We start from the raw sequence: 17,892 nt of genomic DNA, 5'->3' as shown, positions 1-17,892 counted from the left end.
GGCAAACAAGTGGATTCGCAGAGAAAAGTTTCGCATGCTGTCGTTGCATCAGATCTACCCTCAGCTGCAACGAGGGGATTGGATGTGTGCCATAGATCTACAGGACGCATACTTCCACGTGCCCATTGCATGCAAACACAGGAAGTTTCTGCGCTTTCAAGTCGGCACCAATCACTATCAGTACACGGTGCTACCCTTCGGGCTGAAGTCTGCACCCAGGACGTTCTCGAAATGTATGGCAGTGGTAGCAGCACACCTGCGGAAGAACAAGGTGTTTGTCTACCCGTACCTGGACGACTGGTTGATCAAGGCCTCCTCCTTCTCGGAAGCTCAAGCACACTTCCAGAAGACGTGCGTTCTCTTGAACAAGCTGGGGTTGCACATCAACATGTCCAAGTCGGTCCCGATTCCGGTCCAGTGCATCCAGTACTTGGGAGCCTCCATCAATACGCTGTCAGCAAGCGTGTCTCCTTCGGAAGAGCGACGTTTATCACTCGTTCGGAAGGCTCAGGCTCTCATGAACACTCCGTCTACGACTGTGAGGACGGTGTCTTCTCTACTGGGGTCGATGGCCTCTTGCATCTTCCTGACACCACATGCACGGCTGCACATGAGACCGCTGCAGGAGTGCTTGGAAGATCAGTGGGACCAGAGGAGAGGATCTTGGGACGACAGGATACGACTGTCTCTACATGCTCTTCAGTCTCTGAAGTGGTGGTGCTCGAAGGAGAATCTCCTCAGAGGGGTTCCCTTCCACAAGGACATTCCCACACAGACCATCGTGACGGATGCGTCTCTCCAAGGCTGGGGAGCGCACTCCGAAGACCTACAAATTCAAGGGACGTGGTCCCCGGCGGAGTCCACGTACCACATCAATTTCCTGGAACTGAGAGCTGTTCACTTGGCACTGAAGGCCTTTCATCCGTCCTTTCGGACCAACTCTCTGCTTGTTCAGACGGACAACACGACAACGATGTATTACCTCAACAAGCAGGGGGGCTCGAGATCGCGCACTCTGTCGCAGGAGGCGCAGGCGATCTGGCACTGGCTTCTGGCTCGAGGACTGTCGATAACGGCCACCCATCTGCCAGGTGTGCAGAATGTTCAGGCAGACGAACTGAGCAGACTCATTCAGGAAAACCACGAATGGGTCATAAACGACGAAGTACTGGGAGAAGTCTTCGCAAGGTGGGGAACTCCAGACGTAGATCTGTTCGCCACCGCCGAAAACAGCAAATGCCAAGGCTTCGCCTCCAGGTACTACCAGCCGGGGTCTCTGGGGAACGCGTTATGGATCAACTGGTCGAACAGCTTTCTGTACGCTTTTCCACCAATTCCCCTGATTCCGGCGGTTCTCATCAAGCTGTCCCAATCCAGGGCCCGGATGATTCTGATTGCCCCGGAATGGCCCAGACAGTGGTGGTTCACGGACCTGCTTCACCGATCTCTCCTTCCTCACATGAAGCTGCCGTGCAGGCCGGACCTTCTCACGAAGTTCGGGGGGCGGATGGTGCACCCCAGCCTCTCGTCTTTGAGTTTGGCGGCATGGCTCCTGAAATAGTGCAATATGGCCATCTGAATCTCCCAGAGGATTGTATGGACATACTGAAGGAGGCTAAGCGACCTTCCACTAGGACTTCTTATGCTTACAAGTGGAAGAGGTTTTGCATCTGGTGTAGGTCTAAGAACTATGACCCTACGGCATGCAAGGAAGATGTCATCCTTCCATATCTGCTACATCTGGCGCAGTCGGGCCTTAATGTTCATTCCATTAAGGTTCATCTGGCTGCTTTGACTGCCTACAGGAAAGGCCCTTCACAGACTTCCTTTTTCCAGATCCCTGTGATCAAAGATTTTTTGGAAGGCTTGAAGAAAGTGTTCCCTCCTGTCAGGCTTCCTTCGCCTTCATGGGACCTGAATGTGGTGCTGTCCAGATTGATGAAGGAGCCTTTTGAACCCATTCATAAGGCTTCATTGCAGCACCTGTCCTGGAAGGCGGCGTTCCTAGTGGCCATTACATCGGCCCGCAGGGTGAGTGAGATTCAGGCATTGTGTTGCCAAGAACCTTATACTGTGTTTCATACTGCTAAAGTTGTTATGCGTACTCACCCTAAGTTTCTTCCCAAGGTTGTTTCTGATTTTCATATCAACCAGACTATCACTTTGCCTACGTTCTTTCAGAATCCTTCATCTCCAGCGGAAAGGTCTTTACATTCCCTGGATGTGCGGAGGGTGCTGAAGTTTTATCTTGATAAGACTAAAGATATTCGTAGGTCAGACCAATTGTTCATCAATTATGGCTCAGTCAGGACAGGTCTTGCTACCTCTAAACAGTCCATCTCTAGGTGGATTGTGTCCTGCATACAGTTGTGTTACTGCAAAGCTAATAAGACCTTAGGGGGCAAGCCTAAGGCTCATTCCACCAGGGGCAAGGCTGCTACGACAGCTATGCTCCGTAATGTTCCCATTGCAGAGATCTGCAAGGCGGCCACTTGGAAGTCGGTCCATACCTTTGCTAAACATTACTGCCTGGACACTGATGCCAGGGCGGACGCTCAGGTTGGGCAGGCTTCGCTGCGGAATCTGTTTGCACAGTAGTGGCGTTATTTTATTCTCCACCGCCGCTTGGTGTGGGGATGGGCTTGCCATTCTATTCACTAGATTATGACTATACACAGAGATCCCCTACTACAGAAGGAGTAGTTTCTGTCCTGTAACTCCAGTTCTGTAGTAGGGGTATCTCTGTTATAGTCATAAGCGCCCTCCCGCCTCCCCGGTGGAGACTTATTCATGTTCATAATGCTACAGGTCTGGCGTTTTTTACGCCCTCAAAAAGAACTGAGGCTAAGTTGGACCTGCTATGCATTCTGGGATACTGGGAGACGGTTCTGGAAGGTTCCTTAAAGGCACAGTATCCTAATTAAGCCACATAATGGCAGCCTATGGGGCTTGTCTGTCCAGGTTCTTCTCTCTATCATTCCTGAGGGACTTTGCTGTTAAACAAAGGGAAATCTGTACAGGCTTTGCTGTTTTGTGGATTTTATGGTGGAATTTCTAGTTGAAGTACTGGACAGTGTAGCCTTTTTGGCTGCATTATCTGTCTTTAAATTCTCTCTTAAGTGTCTATGCATTTCTGCATTTTTTGACACTGTAAGAGATTATTTTTGATTGCTCCGGGGTCCACGCACATGGGCGGGACTATTCACTAGATTATGACTATAACAGAGATACCCCTACTACAGAACTGGAGTTACAGGACAGAAACTACTCCTTCCCTCACAATTCCAGCCAAGGGGGCCACATACACATTAAACAATGTGGGGCTTAGGCATGAGCCCTGTGGAACCCCCTTGGTGAGCTCCCTAGAGATGGACATATGGGAGCCCAATCGAACACTCTGTGAGCGGCCAGTGATAAAACTCTTTAACCATGAAAGAGCCATTCCGCCTATCCCTACCCTCTCCAGACGACTGACCAAAATGTCATGTGACACCGCGTCGAAGGCAGCGGATAAATCTAACAGCACCAGAATCATAGAGCCTCCTCTATCCTGTACCATCTGGATGGTATCGGTCACGGAGAGGAAAGCTGATTCGGTGCTGTGATTAGGTCTGAACCCAGATTGAGAAGGTTCCAGACCGCCCGCTGCCTCGATGAATTTAGACACGTGGGTGTTGACATGCTTCTCAGCCATCTTACTCAAATGGGGCAAGAGAGAAATCGGACGGAGGTTGTTAAGGTCTGACCATGCTAACGCCGTGTTTTTGTGAATAGGGTTCACAACTGCCCTTTTCCAGACACTAGGCACCAGCCCTTCCTTAAGGAAAAGGTTAATCAAAGTTAGGAAACTCGGGGCCAGCAGGCTACCCAAAGGGGCTATCATTTTTGCAGGCAGGAGGTCTGTAGGCGATCCTGATTTAATTTGATTGTACAGAACGGTAACTTCGGACAAGCTAATTTCCGGAATCGTGGTAAGACAACAGCTTTCACTCTTTAAAATCCGAAGGAGGGGAGAGTCAACCATACTACTCTTGATGTATAATGCCTTGGTGATTTTCTCATAGATTAATTCAATCTTGCTCTCAAAAAATGCGGATATATCATCGCATAAAGTTTGAGTAAAATCATCAGGGCTTTCGCAAGCAGTAGGTTTGACAAATAGTTTGAGAATTTTATAGAGTTCTCTAGTGGAATTACCTGCTTCCGTTATTTGTAGCGCCAGACTATTTTTCCTGGCCAGTTTTATATTTTTATGATACTTAGATAGGGCCTCCAGATAAGGTTTTTTACTACAAGGTGTATGTGCTTTCCTCCATACTTTCTCCAGTTTCCTACATTGCTGCTTTTCTACTCTCAGATCTTCGGTATACCATGCTTCCTGCTTCGATTTAGGATGTTGTTTAGACAGTTTCAAAGGTGCTAATGAATCCACTGCCTCCAGGAGCGCTTTATTAAATTTAGTCAGACCTGTTTCAATGTCATCATTCTCGGAGAAAGTAGGTTTAATCCATACCTTCTGGAGTCCTTCAGAGGTGATATTATGCCATTCTCTTCTCCATACAGCAGGAGGTGGTTTATAATGAGGCAATTGAAAACCTAATAGAGTGAATCCCAATACATAATGATCAGACCAATTGATAGGGGTAGGGGGGCGACATTTTATTTTGGAACAATTAGTTAAAATTAAATTGAGTGTATGTCCACCCGAGTGCGTTGGGCCATTGTTCTGGATTGTAAGTCCTAACATTAAAAGATCAGCAAGCATATAACTACCATAACCACATTTTAGGTTTTTCCACCCATTTCTGTAGTTAGAGTTAAGTCCAGATCAAACACCAATTAAAACAAAACAGAATAGTAGGTATGTTAATACCCACTCCAACTCTGAATGTACAGCTATAGCTTGATTAATGCTGAAAACCTGATTTCTTTGACCTCAACTTCAGTTGTCAATGTAAAAGCACCTCTGTTTCACAATATAGCCTTAGTTCAATTGACAAGACCAGAAACAAATATATAAATTTTATATATATATACATATATACATATATATATATATATATATATATATATATATATATATATATATATATATATATATATATATAAAAACTAAATAAAATATATATAACACACATATATATAGGTATATAAAAAAACACAAGGTTGCCCCCACAATTAAAATGTAATTCCTGTAAGGTAGGAATGCTTTGCCAGTCCTGCTTTCCCACTGCTAAGGTCCAGCCAGTAGGTAATATATATACTGGTGATCACCAGTAGGTAGTTATAGTTGGGACCTAGTGTAGGAAAAGCCTATAAATTTGGCGTTGCATGACCAATCTTTATGAATTTCTTTTTTTAAAGTGACATGGTAGCTTTTTGTTGTCATGGAAAGTTTGGGGGTGATCTGTGCATTGGGGACCGAGAATTCGGGGTGCAAAATAAGGGTGCATTTGTACTGTTAATTCCCAAAGTAACCTTTAGCCATACCTACATATGTATATATATATATGAGGCGAGAGAATAGTCAACTTACAAAAGCCAATGAAAAACCCATCCCCCAGAGCCAAACATATATTTATAAAGAGGAGGGGGAGCTGTGCGACCCCACCTTTCCGAGCCTATTTTGGCCCAGGGGATCTCATCCTCCAGGGCTGTGTATTTTTTTTAAGGGGGTGGCACGTGGCCCTCTTCCCTGAGCAGTTATCAGCCTCGGGGACCCTATTCCATGAGTCCAGCATTTTTAAAATGTAGGTGCCTTGGAAACCCCGAAACCAGTCCTAGGATGCCTGTTTCCAGTCCAGGGAGGGCTTGGCTTGGAAGTTCAGGCTGGACTTTTCCCATGAGGAACAGGGTCAAGACAGATTTGCATATAGCTCGGTCTAAACTGGGGTGACATGGTGAGCAAAAGAACGATGCATTTAACCCAGAACGCTTGACTGGGTGTGAATGTTTGGATTTATTCTGCATTCCATCCGTTTTGTTTTTTCGCCCTAAGTGCGCTGATTATGCCCAGGCGTTGGTCCCGGGCTCACTGGGACCCTGGATTCAAACTAGCCTGCCCCATATGGGGTGAAACCCCAAAACTGGTCCTAGGATTCTTGTTTCCAGTCCAGGGAGGACCTGGCTTGGCAGTTCGGGCTGGGCTGTTCCCATGAGGAGCAGGGTCATGATCGATTTGCATATGGCTGGGTCTAAAACGGGGGTGGCATGGTGCGCAAAAGAATGATGGATTTAACCCAGATCTCTTGACTGGGGATGAATGTTTTGATTTGTTCTGCATTCCTTCCATCATTTGTGTGTCTTTTGCTGGTACCTACTCTTGTTAGGGGCCACAGGGAGGGACTACAAGGCTCTTGCAGCTCCAGCCAGCTCCCCTCATGCAGCGGGAACTAGTATTACTCCCACCCAGAGAAATCAGGTACTAATGCTGCTCCTTCCAGGTGGGAGCATTATTTAGGTCTGTTTCCCTGCTCGCTTCAGTGCGGGCAGGGAATCAGACCAAAAATCTGCTCACAGCGGGCAGGAGCATTTTTTGAGCTCTTACCTGCTGGAAGCGGACTTGGTGTTTGCCCCCACGTGGCCCCCTCCCCATTTTGGTAAATTTCAGCCCTAGGGATCACCTCCCAAGAGCCTCTTGAGGGTCGGGGCCTGAGGATTAACACAGGATATGCAGCCAAGCTACAATTTTTTTCAGCTAATACAGGAGTCCTGCAGGGCTGCAGCATTTCTTGCCAATTTTTTATCATTTTTGGTCTGGGGGTGGTATGGGGCCAATGGGTTAGGTATTCCCACCCTGCTCCTTTTTCGTTTCTTTGGACAATGGACTAAGGACCAGATGTATGATCATTTTTTGTGATCGAAAACAGGAAATCTGCCCGTTTGTGACCGCAAAATGAGTCTGCCCTATTTACAAACCCTATTTTGCGAGTCGGTAACCTATTACCGACTCACAAAATAGGGTTTGCGGCTCGCTATTAGGAAGGGGCGTCCCAAGTACCAGAATAGAGACAGCTAATGAGATGCTGCATTGTTTAGAAGTCAGAGATCATGCACTGTGGGGTGTGTATCAGCTTTCCAGTGTCCAGAATCCAAAACTGACAGTAACTCCAGTTAAAAAAGAGGAACCACCCAAAAAGATTCACTTATCGAAGTAGTATAGGACTAGAAATGATGATCACACTTTTTGAGTCTTGTCCACATCTGTTTTAAGACCTTCCCCAGGTTTATCTCTTCCAGACAAAACACCACAGTTACCAACACTCCCTTGCCTACTGGTACGTGTTATGAATCATGTTGCCTTGTCTGAATCTCGTAGACTAGCAGTTACTAGTCATTTTAGCCCCCAGGTGTCTATAACTTGGCAACAGTTCCTTTAAACAGCTTCAATATTGTTATTCTAGTCTTCCCAAGGAACTCTATAGAAGGACTTGAGCAACCGATGTAAAAGGACTCTGAAAGACTGTACTAACACAGCATGTCTATTAAATGTTGTATTGTAGTGGGACCTCCCTTCCTCTTTAATGGACCAGGCAGGAATTTCATCACCATCATGTGTATCTCTCCAGTACACATACACAATGAGCTGCCTAAAGTTCAGCGCAGCCTCACTAAACAACTACTACTAAATTGATCATGCTCAATGGAAACAAAAACAAATGCCATCAGCATAATCTAAGAGGAACTGTGACTTTTCTTTAAGGGTCTACATAGTCTAACTTGCTCATGGGTCTTGTAGTTCCTCTAACTGGACATGCATCTATGGCATTTTTTCCACAACCCTACTCTACTCTTAACACCCATGTAGTCTCATCTCCAAACTGCTTCTGTATTCTTGCTAGCCATATGTCATTGACCTTACCACATGCTATCACTTTCAAACCACCACACGTACATACTCAACATTCCTTAGTCCTCAATATGTAGGAATTTCCATGCCACAAGTTTCATAGGCTAACACTAGAACTTTGACTCCACTTTTCATGTAAAGACAAACTCATTGTTTTTGTCATACCCAAGGGACATATCATATGCCTTTCTTCCAGGCCATATCCTTCATCTTCTCCCTCTATTTCACCTCAAGACAGGAGGCCAACATGGAACTGTGTCCCCAGTTATTTCCTGGCATGCATGCAGAGGGAGGTCCTGGTGTCTTTTATAGCAACCTAAGGCACCTCTAAAGTTTCATAGCTGGAAAGCTCCTGGAGTACTAATGTCTGCACTGATCCTTTGGTACAATATAACTCTCCAGTTCAGGAATGCAACACCAATTTGCCTAAACACATTTGAATCAGATTACTAGAAGTTTGTTGCTATTAAGTGTGCACATCAATGGCTGGAAGACTTCTCCTACTCCATTGGTATATAAGCAGGCCTCACTATATATAGAGGGCCGAAAAACTTGTAGTCACAAAGACATTCAAATACCTCAAATTTAGAAAGGACAACACCCGTGGTTGAATGGGTACGGCGGAATGGACTGCTGTTCCCAGCATGAGCGACAGCATACCAGGAGAGGGTTGCCCTGTGAAACCCAATAAAACAGGGGGGGCATGGATGGTACATTTTGAGTACAAATGGGTAGTTATTCCTCCTCAACAAAGCCATTAATTGAAGAAGCTGATTACATTGGTGTACCATTGTATAATGTATATTCAAGGCACTGCTCAAGAATACAACCGGCCTGCACTGTATATTGTGCTAGTCATAATATTAAATAAAAATGTATTACAAAGGCACTTCTGAAACATTCAGGCTCTGAAGTAGTGGTCTGCTACATTTTAACTATATTGTCATATAAGTGTGAAATTAATATTTTTACAATCTTAAAAAGTATATTTATTTAAACTGAGCCTCTAGCAAAATTCTCACTTTTATGTGGGAAAGTCCCTTGTAAAAATCACTCTGAGAATGTTACCCTTTTTTCCCATTGAATGTCAAGACATTGTGGAATAGATGTATTGAAATATCAAAATCATTATAACCAATGTATAGGGCTCTTGTCAGTCAGTAACTTACATGCCAGGTGCGATTCCAGATGTTTGAGATAGTATAGTTGAAATCTATGTACAGGAGATGCTTGTGCAGTATGGTAGTGAGGAATAAGGGTGCTATGTTTTGGTTGAATAGGATGTTAGTGATGTAAAGGGCGCAGCAGGTTCTTGTCACTGTAAATCGTAACTACTGAAGTTTGGAAATGTTTTTTTCATACATACAGTAGGATTTGGGTGCAGTAGTTCCAGTGGAATGATTATAATACCACTTTTAGGCCCAGTTACAGATGACTTTAGCCGTCTGCCAGACTGTTTGTTAACAATTCTTTAAATTATATAAATCGTGGGCTTGGGCTCCACCCCAAAGAAGCATTTCTCTCACACCATGCTATTGGCTGTTTGGTTTATCATGCTACATCCAATGGTGTACGTGCTGTACAATGCATAGGATCCAATTTTACATTTAAAAAGTAAACTTAATCATACATTCAATTTTAATGCGTTTCAATCATTCTATATATAGGGCAATCTTTTCAGCCTATTATTTTCCGCCCCAACAGTCTTGAATAAATTATCTGGAAACGCTCTGGGAATGCTTGTGTGCAGTGCCTAATATCTTCTACGAACAAGCTCTATTGATTGGCATTTTGACTCTCCGCATGTGTTTCATCTTCATCATCCTCCAGGCATTTCTTTGGAGGATTAGTGTGCTGAGTCCAGCTGCAGTGTGCTTTCATTGGTACATATTCATGATAGGAGTCTATGAGCATGAGTAGGTTGACATTGATCATCAAAGAAGACTCAAGAAAAAGCATGTCTATATGATAACAGCATGGAATTATCTGGAAATTCCCAGGGCTTACACATGTTGCGTACTCATGGTCTTCACTAAGCATGCGCTGGTGATTTGTGTTTCCCCTTTGAACATGTAGTAAGAAGTTTCTTCTGCTATTGATGCTCTGATCATTTAAACTTCTGCTGTTTTGGTCTGGTCAGGGTTGCTTTGGTGTCTATTTTGAGTGTAGGTTGATAATTAGGATTAATCCATTAAGCATATGGTAAAGAGCTGCTTCTATTGAAGTTGTTTCTATTGCATTTGCTTTTGTGGTGAATTTTTGTCATCTGCAGCCATGCGGAATCACGTGAGGGAGGCAGAATACATATATTTCTATCCTACAGCAGATATTCCCAGAACATCTATCAGAGATAACTGGGGTCAAGCAAGTGATGTACTTTTCTTTAGAGGATGTGAACCCAGAAGGTTATTTGGTAGTGGAGCATCTCAGCATTGACCACATGTCATTCGTACCGTTAAGCACAGACAGAAATGTTTACCAACAAATAGAAAAATAAATTACTAAAGTAATTCTACTGTGGTGTCAACCCCTGTGGTAAGAAAACCTCTCTAATTTTTGCATGTTCTTTACCTATAAGATAATAATGTATAGAAAATGCTAGGGTGGTTAAATTATATCCCTTTATGACTACCAAAATATAACTCGGGTTGGAGACACAGAAACATGTTAAAAGACTCCTGTTTTTCTTTGAAGAACCAGTTTACAGTCCTAGGCAATAGCCAGAAGGCAAAAATGAAGAAGATAAGGAAAGCTGTCGCTTAGCGAATTTTATAACTCTCCCTAATACAAAGTGTATATCAGAATCATAACTATCACATATTATGAGGAACTCTAGAAATATTGACATACACAAAATGATAAATGCACTGGTTTACCTGCAGTTAATGGCGAGTCCCCTTCTTCATTCTTAGCATTGGGGTCACAGCCTTTGTTAAGAAGAAAGTTAGCATTTTCTAGTTGGCAATACTCAATAGCCAGATAGAGGGGCGTCTCCCCCTTTAGAGTGGTTTTCTCCCACACACTAGAACATGAAGCTGAAAGTGAAGGTGAAAAACTGAAATTAATTTACAGGTAAATAACAGTCTTAGGTTATGTTTAAGTGAATGAAGACAAGAAATGAACCTTTAAGAGTTATTGCAAGAATATTCTTATTTGACTTTATTGCAGCTTCATGCAAAGGAATCCATCCTCTTCCATCTGCCTCTTTGAAGGTACGAAAGCGGCAGCTCAAATTTTGTAATGTCTTTTCATCACCTGTAAGAGGTGAACAGAGGGCCAAGTCAGGTTTAATGCTCAGCGGAAACTTGTACATACCATGCATTACTTCAGCTGCAAACAAAAATTGGGGCCTATTGACAAAGGTAAATATGCATATGCAGATTATTACTAGTAAATGTACTCTAACACATTTGAGTACATTTACTACCTTGGGCTACTCACAATCTCCGAGTGTAAAGTTACTCAAAAGTGTAAACTTACAAGTGTACTCCTCATGAAACCGCCCCTAAAAGTACCACACAGGGCCACTACTGATACTGCAACACGCTCCCTTTGAAAATGATGCAGGTAGGGACTTAAAATAAAAACCCATGTGTTAAATTAAATTAAATTATTTAAAATATTTACAAATATAGATAAACTTAATGTACTGTTTAAAATATTATCTAAAAATAAAACATCCTTGTTTTATTTTAACAAATATAAACTATTTCTAATTCATTAATTTTGCATTAAAATATCATGAAATTACATTTAATTAATTCTGACATCATTTTTAATAATTATTGGGCTGACCATTGATCCATACTATGTGCTATAATGACCAGCTGCAAATGTGAAAAACACAACAAAGGAATGAAAAGGGGTGAGAGAAAGCCTGCAGGAGTATATCCTTAGTGAAACCTGTTGTTGACTGGTATCCTTCTATATTTCCCTCTTCCACCCTCTTATAAATGGGTTGATCAGCCTTTTATCTGTCTGTGGTCTATATAGTGAGCTTGATTGAGGTGTCCACCAACACTAATTATTCAACAATTCAGCCTGTGGAATGTACTATAGTAATTTTCCCTATCATTATTTGAACAGCTCTCAAGGTAAGGATTATTTCATTTAAGTGCTTGCATTGAATACATTAAATTATACAAAGTAAAAAGCGAAGTATGTAAGGCTCCAGCATAGAGCTTGATTACAAATGGGTTGGGAAATAAGATGTGATTTATCACACCTCGTAAATAACGATACCCCAAGATAGGTTATTTATTCGGTGCAATAAATAACACCTATTATCAGTTTTTGGGGGCTACCATGTGGATTTTGGTGTTTAAGGGACCAAACCAAAATCTGCATGATAAAGTAAATGCTGTATGCTTTTCCCCTGTTAAATGTCAGCAGGTTTTGTCCCCCTTTAATTTAACGAAGGTTGAGGTGGTTAAAGCATTAGATAATTATTGAATGCATTAAAACAACTGAACTTGGAATTTCAACCCAGTCATAATCAGGCCCTTAGTGTCTGATAATTGAGCATCTCTCCTGTTACTTTACTTAACTGCATGTATTGCTGCCACTATCTTCTCATGAGCACTGTGGTCAGTAGGTAATGAAAAAAAGCTGCAAGAGGGGAAAACAATTACATGATTATGTATTTGTGCCACACAGTTAAAATATAGAGACATTAAAGTCAGCATAATGCATTGATTAAAAGAGCAGGTTCTTAATACAAAGCAAAGCAATGCAGCCATTTTAGTAAGGGAGGCACTGAAGCAGGGCCCAACTGGCCTTAGCAGGCATCCAGAGGTGTAGCTTGGTCAGTAAGATTGGGGGGTGTGAGCTTCAGATTTTCCGATAATTAGGTTGGCATATTGGGGTATATTTACAAAGAGATTGCGCCACCGGAACGTCACTTTTGCCGATGTTTCGGTGCACAATGCCTGCACTATGTTTACGAAGTGGTGTTAAGCCAGTTTTTGCGGTTTAACGTCTCTTTGTAAATATGGAACCCTTTCACACAGGTGTCTGCAATGGGTGTTGCTGTGGGAGTTACGCCGCAGCACCCATTGCTTTTTGACGCTGTCCCAGATTTACAAGGGTCTGTAAATCTGAGGCAGCACTAAAAACTAACGCCATGCAAGAGCAGGTGCTCAAATGACGCAACAAGGAGAAATACTTTTATTTATCCTCTTTTTTTTGCTTTTTTATGTGTGCTGCATTCTGCAGCACATAGAGAAAGAGCAACACGCCATTACTGATTGTATGTGTGCGGGAAGGTGTCCATTCCTGCGCATAAACAATCATTAAATAATTACGATTTGCTACTTTTATGTGTGCTGCAGAATGCAGCATACATAGAATTACGAAATCGCCATTATTGATTGTTTATGTGCAGGAAGGGACACCTTCCAGTACATAAACAATCATTCCCCGCAACGCAGGCACCATTGCACTGTGTCACAAGGGTGTCTGTGTTGGTGCTAGGCAGCTATTTTTAGCACCATCGCTAGGCAAAACACAGGGATGTGCCATATTTTTGTAAATATGGTGCATCCCTGCATTTTGCAAATGGTGGAGCGTGGTACTGCATAATGTGCCGCAGCACCTCCCTCCTCTATTTCCTTGTAGATATGCCCCCAAATGTTTAGATTGATTATAGGACAAGCAGGATGCATGAGAAGGGCTTAAGGGGCAGTGGAAAGGAAGAGGAATTTGTATTGGTAGGACTACTACGAGAGACAACACAATATTTTGGAAAGCAACCAATATTTTTGAGAACTTCAAAACAGTGAGGGAGAGATTGTTTTTGTCTGTGCGTATGTAAAACTGTAAGGTGAAATCTGACAGACATCTCACCATACCTGACTGAAAGCACCTGTACCCAACTATTTATTGAAAAAAACATTTTTTAGGGGAGTGTAACACCTCAAACACCCCTCCGGAAGCTACGCCCTGTGGGCATCGGGCATATTCCCGAGAGGTTGGTAGGGTGGGGGCCGGTTTTGCAGCGGTGGGGGCCAGTTTTGTTACTGGGAACCGTTTATTTCAGCTGTGCTGCATTATTGCCCCAAGTAACAAAAGTAGTAGTGCTTCACATTTGCACCCCCACTTCAGGAACTGACCACACAAAATTGCCAGGGCTGCTCTGTGCTCCCAGTCCAGCCTGAACTGAAGATTTCAAAGCATGGGAGACAGACCACATCTTTCTGTGGAACAGATTTCAGATGTTTTGGGTATTCTTAGTCATTCTGAGGTGTGTGCCTGCAAAACTATGAAAAACAAAGATTTCCAGGATTGCTAATATTCATCCTTTCCTAACATAGCTGAAAAAATGCATGGACCTCAGGCATAATATACCTCAACTGTAGTTCATATGCACTTCATGGCCTATATATACAGATATTTCCCAAACCCCATAAAATCAGAGCAAACGAAAACGTTGGTAAGATACACACTGTAAGTAATCGGGCTGTTTTTTGAGGGAGGAGTGAGCCCTACTCAAGCAACAGGCACAATACTTGTCAGAGTTAACCTACGAAAATCACTAATCAATCTGTGTTTAATTAACCCTTTGCTAGCTTGGCACAAAAGAGGCTAGGGTTAATTTAGAGGTAAAGTGTAAAATGTTTATGCAGCACTTAAACAGTAATAAAGTGAAAATACAACACAAGAAAAATCTCACACAAATTTGGAAAAATAGAATAAAATTGCATACATTATTTTGACACCAAAACGATGAAAAATCCAGTCAGTTTAATCGGGGATTTGCCATTTCAAAGATTTAAGGGAAGTATAACACCTAAAAGCACAAACGCCACACGCAGTAATCTGGTTGTGCAAGACCGGTTGAAAGTCACAAGTTCAGGCTGACTGTGATGGAGTGCAGGCCGAATACAGTCACTAGGTTAATCCTGGTAAAAAAGTTACTTACTAAAGTTCATCTCTGAGAGTTATGTTCCCGGTGGAGGAGCCCATGAGGAGCAGGGAGAGCGTCGCCCGGCGTTGCGGTCATTTTTCACTGTATTTACCCATGGAAAAACCCATTTTACTTAGGCATCCTTCCATTTAGGAAGTATTACCTCCCTTTTCTCACCCTGATGACAAACTAACAATTGCCACTGATAGGACTAAATGGCTTAGTGTTTGTTTTCAGGGTGGGAAACAGCTTGCAAAAGAATTATGAGTACATTTAACAGGTACCCCTGCTATGACATGCCCGCAAACACACCTGTAAATTATTTAGAAAGAAAATTCTGAATCATGTTCAGTTACCTAAATGCCACTGTTTTCCCACCTAGGTTATACTTAGTTGTGCAAAATGCTTGCTGAATCAGGCCCTACAAAGGACAAAAACTGCGATGTTTTGGCACTAGAGCTTGTCAAAGTATGCCAGGTGAGTGGAAGGCATGGTGTTTTTTGGGGGCACGGCTGTACATGGATATTGCTTTTTGGCAGCATAATTCAAGCTCATGGTCTCACTCAGTGAAATTTTAGTACTCCATTTTGATGTTACAGGTTTGTAAGGATGCCTTTTGTGTTAGCCTCTGTGGCGGCGGTGCTTCAAAGGATGATGTTTCAACTTTTTAGGGAGATCAAAGGGGTAACTTTCTTGGCCTGCCCATGATTGTGCACCTGGGGATGTCATAGTGAAGCCATACGATTCCTAGTGTTGAACTGTATAACCTTATCCAGTGAGGGAAATGAATAGCAGAGGAGTCCTACTAATAAACTGCAAAGGAGCATGCTACGAAATATTGCAGAGATCAATGAATTTGTCCATATGGCACGGATGTCAGGGCAGAATTTACAGATATTCAGTGGTTGGTGTCTAGCAGCAGTGAAAGTGGGTAGGAATGCACCGCTTGCATGTAACAGCGCCATTACCCATTTTTTTCTTTTTATAATTTTTTCTTTTTTTACACAAAGTTCATATAATTTTTCAGCTAATGCCGTCTTTCGAAATCGTATCTCTAGACAACATTGTTTCAGGATTCCTCCCTCATCAGTAGAAAATATTTACGGGTTGCTGGACATGCTGCCAATTTTCTCAGGTATAATCCCGCTCATAGCGTGCAGTCGTTCCAAAACTCATCAGCTTGGGGCGGCTCATGGAGCCTTTTAACAAGGAAAGTGGCTAGGAATGCACTGCTTGCATGTAAGAGCGCCATTTGATATTTTGATATTTGATATTTGTGGGTATTTATAAAGCGCAGACGTTCGCTCCGAAGGGAGCATCTTGGCGCTGTGCAAGCATGCAGTAACTGATTAAGAGGTGATACATTATCCCTAGCAGCAGGAGCTGCAGTTGTTTTTGAGGTTTCCAGGTGGATAATAGGTTGTAATTTATATCAACATTTCTAGCTTATGGAGGGCGCTAGGGGGCGCGCACACAGAATGGCCGCCTTGTGGTGAGGCTCCTGTTCTCTGGAACATATATCCTGCATTTTTCCTGTACAGCTGGGAGGTACCTGATCCCAAATGACATTTTTTGTAGGTTGAGTGGTCCCCCCAGACTCGGTCAAAGCTGCTACGTCCTAGCCTTCGGGAGAGAGTGAGATACGGTCCCCTGGGGCTAGCGCTGGAGCTCCTGGAGTGAGGTGAGGCGGCTCCCGAAGCTGGGATAGCCCGGGGATTGCCACGAGGTGGTGGGCCTGATCTAACGGGCTGCACCGCGGACGCTGGGACGCCGGACCCTTCGGACATCGGGGCTGGTGAGATGCCCCCGCCCCCCCCCCCAACTCCCCGCCTGCCACATACCGATACGCGGGAGGTCCGGCTAGCAGTACACGAGCGCGAAGTTGCTCAGGTGTGCTGGCGGGGCTGCCCCGAAAAACTACCGACTGCCTGTTTGCTGGTGAAGGTGGGGGCTCGCCCGGCGGAGCAAACACGCCAAGGTCGGAGGTCTGGAGCTGTGAGAAACCGCACGCTGGTGGATGGTGTCGGGCAGAGGGTGCTCAGGACACTGCTACGAGGTCCACATCGACGGCGGTTGCACTGGTGAATGTAAAGGCACGGCTGTGTAAAACATGAGGAGACGACGAGGGGGGTAATATCGGTGCATCTCACACAGAACTACCGGAGCAGTGGGGAACCAGCGACAATCCGGCTGCACACAGAGAAGTGTGGGCCTAAGGGGATGGATGTATGGTGACACTGGCGGCGCCTAATGCGGGCTACTGCAGTATATCGCCACTTGCACTGACCTGCGCGGCCATTGCCCTGCGACTCACTCCCAGACCCTTCCCCTCTGCGCGCAGGCCATCGCACACCCGACGGAGCGGGGGAGACAGCCACATGGTATGCCGAGCCAGACGGTGAGTGGCAGCGGATGACTTTGTTGCACGCATTCTCCCCTCTTGGGCACGGGACTGCCAGGAGGAGACCTGTTGCATGAGAGGGGGTCTGAGGCCCTGAACTAAAGGGCGGACATATAGTGCGCTGGGACAGAGGACAACACCCAGATTGAGCCTAGACCTGCCGATCCTGCCCTGTGACTGGAGAAAGTGGGGGTGGTGTGAGAGACGGAGTGTGCTGGGAAGACCCTATGAGTGTTGGTGCCCTGCTTGGCGGCCATAGAGTACGTGCTGTGTCCAGTGTGTTCGGTTTGAGCGGAGTAGGATCTCCATAGAAGGACTTGGAGCACTGAAGGGCCACTGGAAGTTACAGCGTCGACGGATTTTAACTGCGACGAAGAGAAGAGGACCCGTAAGAGCTTAACATACAACAGATACCACCTATCGTGACGACTACAAGCACACTTGGATACCCCTCGACGAGCTGGTTAGTGAGTGGCATAAGGGGAAAACCTGACAGCCGTCAGCCGAAACTCACCTTTGAGGCGGCCAAAAAAGCGCCAAAGACACTGGCGACGAATGCCGACATGACTGGGACGGATGGGGCGAGGGGCAGCTCTCCCCACCCAACGGGTCTAGACATGCAACAAATATTGCAAGAGATGCGACAAGGGTTTGCCACGGTGGTTGATAAAGTCGATCGCATGTCCTCCAGACTGGACGCGCTGATACATAAGGTAGACCAACATGAGGAGCGTATCA

The 17,892-nt window shown here is 44.3% G+C and overlaps 1 protein-coding gene across 1 annotated transcript in view; it reads right to left on the bottom strand.

Moving 5' to 3' along the window:
* The window catches only part of ASB14 (ankyrin repeat and SOCS box containing 14), a 141,743-nt gene that overhangs the window by 82,608 nt on the left and 41,243 nt on the right, over positions 1–17,892 (bottom strand). The window contains exons 3-5 of the mRNA XM_078662379.1: positions 12,399–12,457; positions 10,973–11,107; positions 10,726–10,884 (exon numbers count right to left, since the gene is read on the bottom strand). Of these exons, the coding sequence (XP_078518505.1) occupies positions 10,726–10,884; positions 10,973–11,107; positions 12,399–12,457 (353 nt within the window). The remainder of the gene's footprint in view (positions 1–10,725; positions 10,885–10,972; positions 11,108–12,398; positions 12,458–17,892) is intronic.

Source organism: Lissotriton helveticus, chromosome 9 (genome assembly GCF_964261635.1).
Source record: "Lissotriton helveticus chromosome 9, aLisHel1.1, whole genome shotgun sequence".
Classification (NCBI taxonomy): domain Eukaryota; kingdom Metazoa; phylum Chordata; class Amphibia; order Caudata; family Salamandridae; genus Lissotriton; species Lissotriton helveticus.
This window is presented reverse-complemented; position numbering and strand designations above follow the sequence as displayed.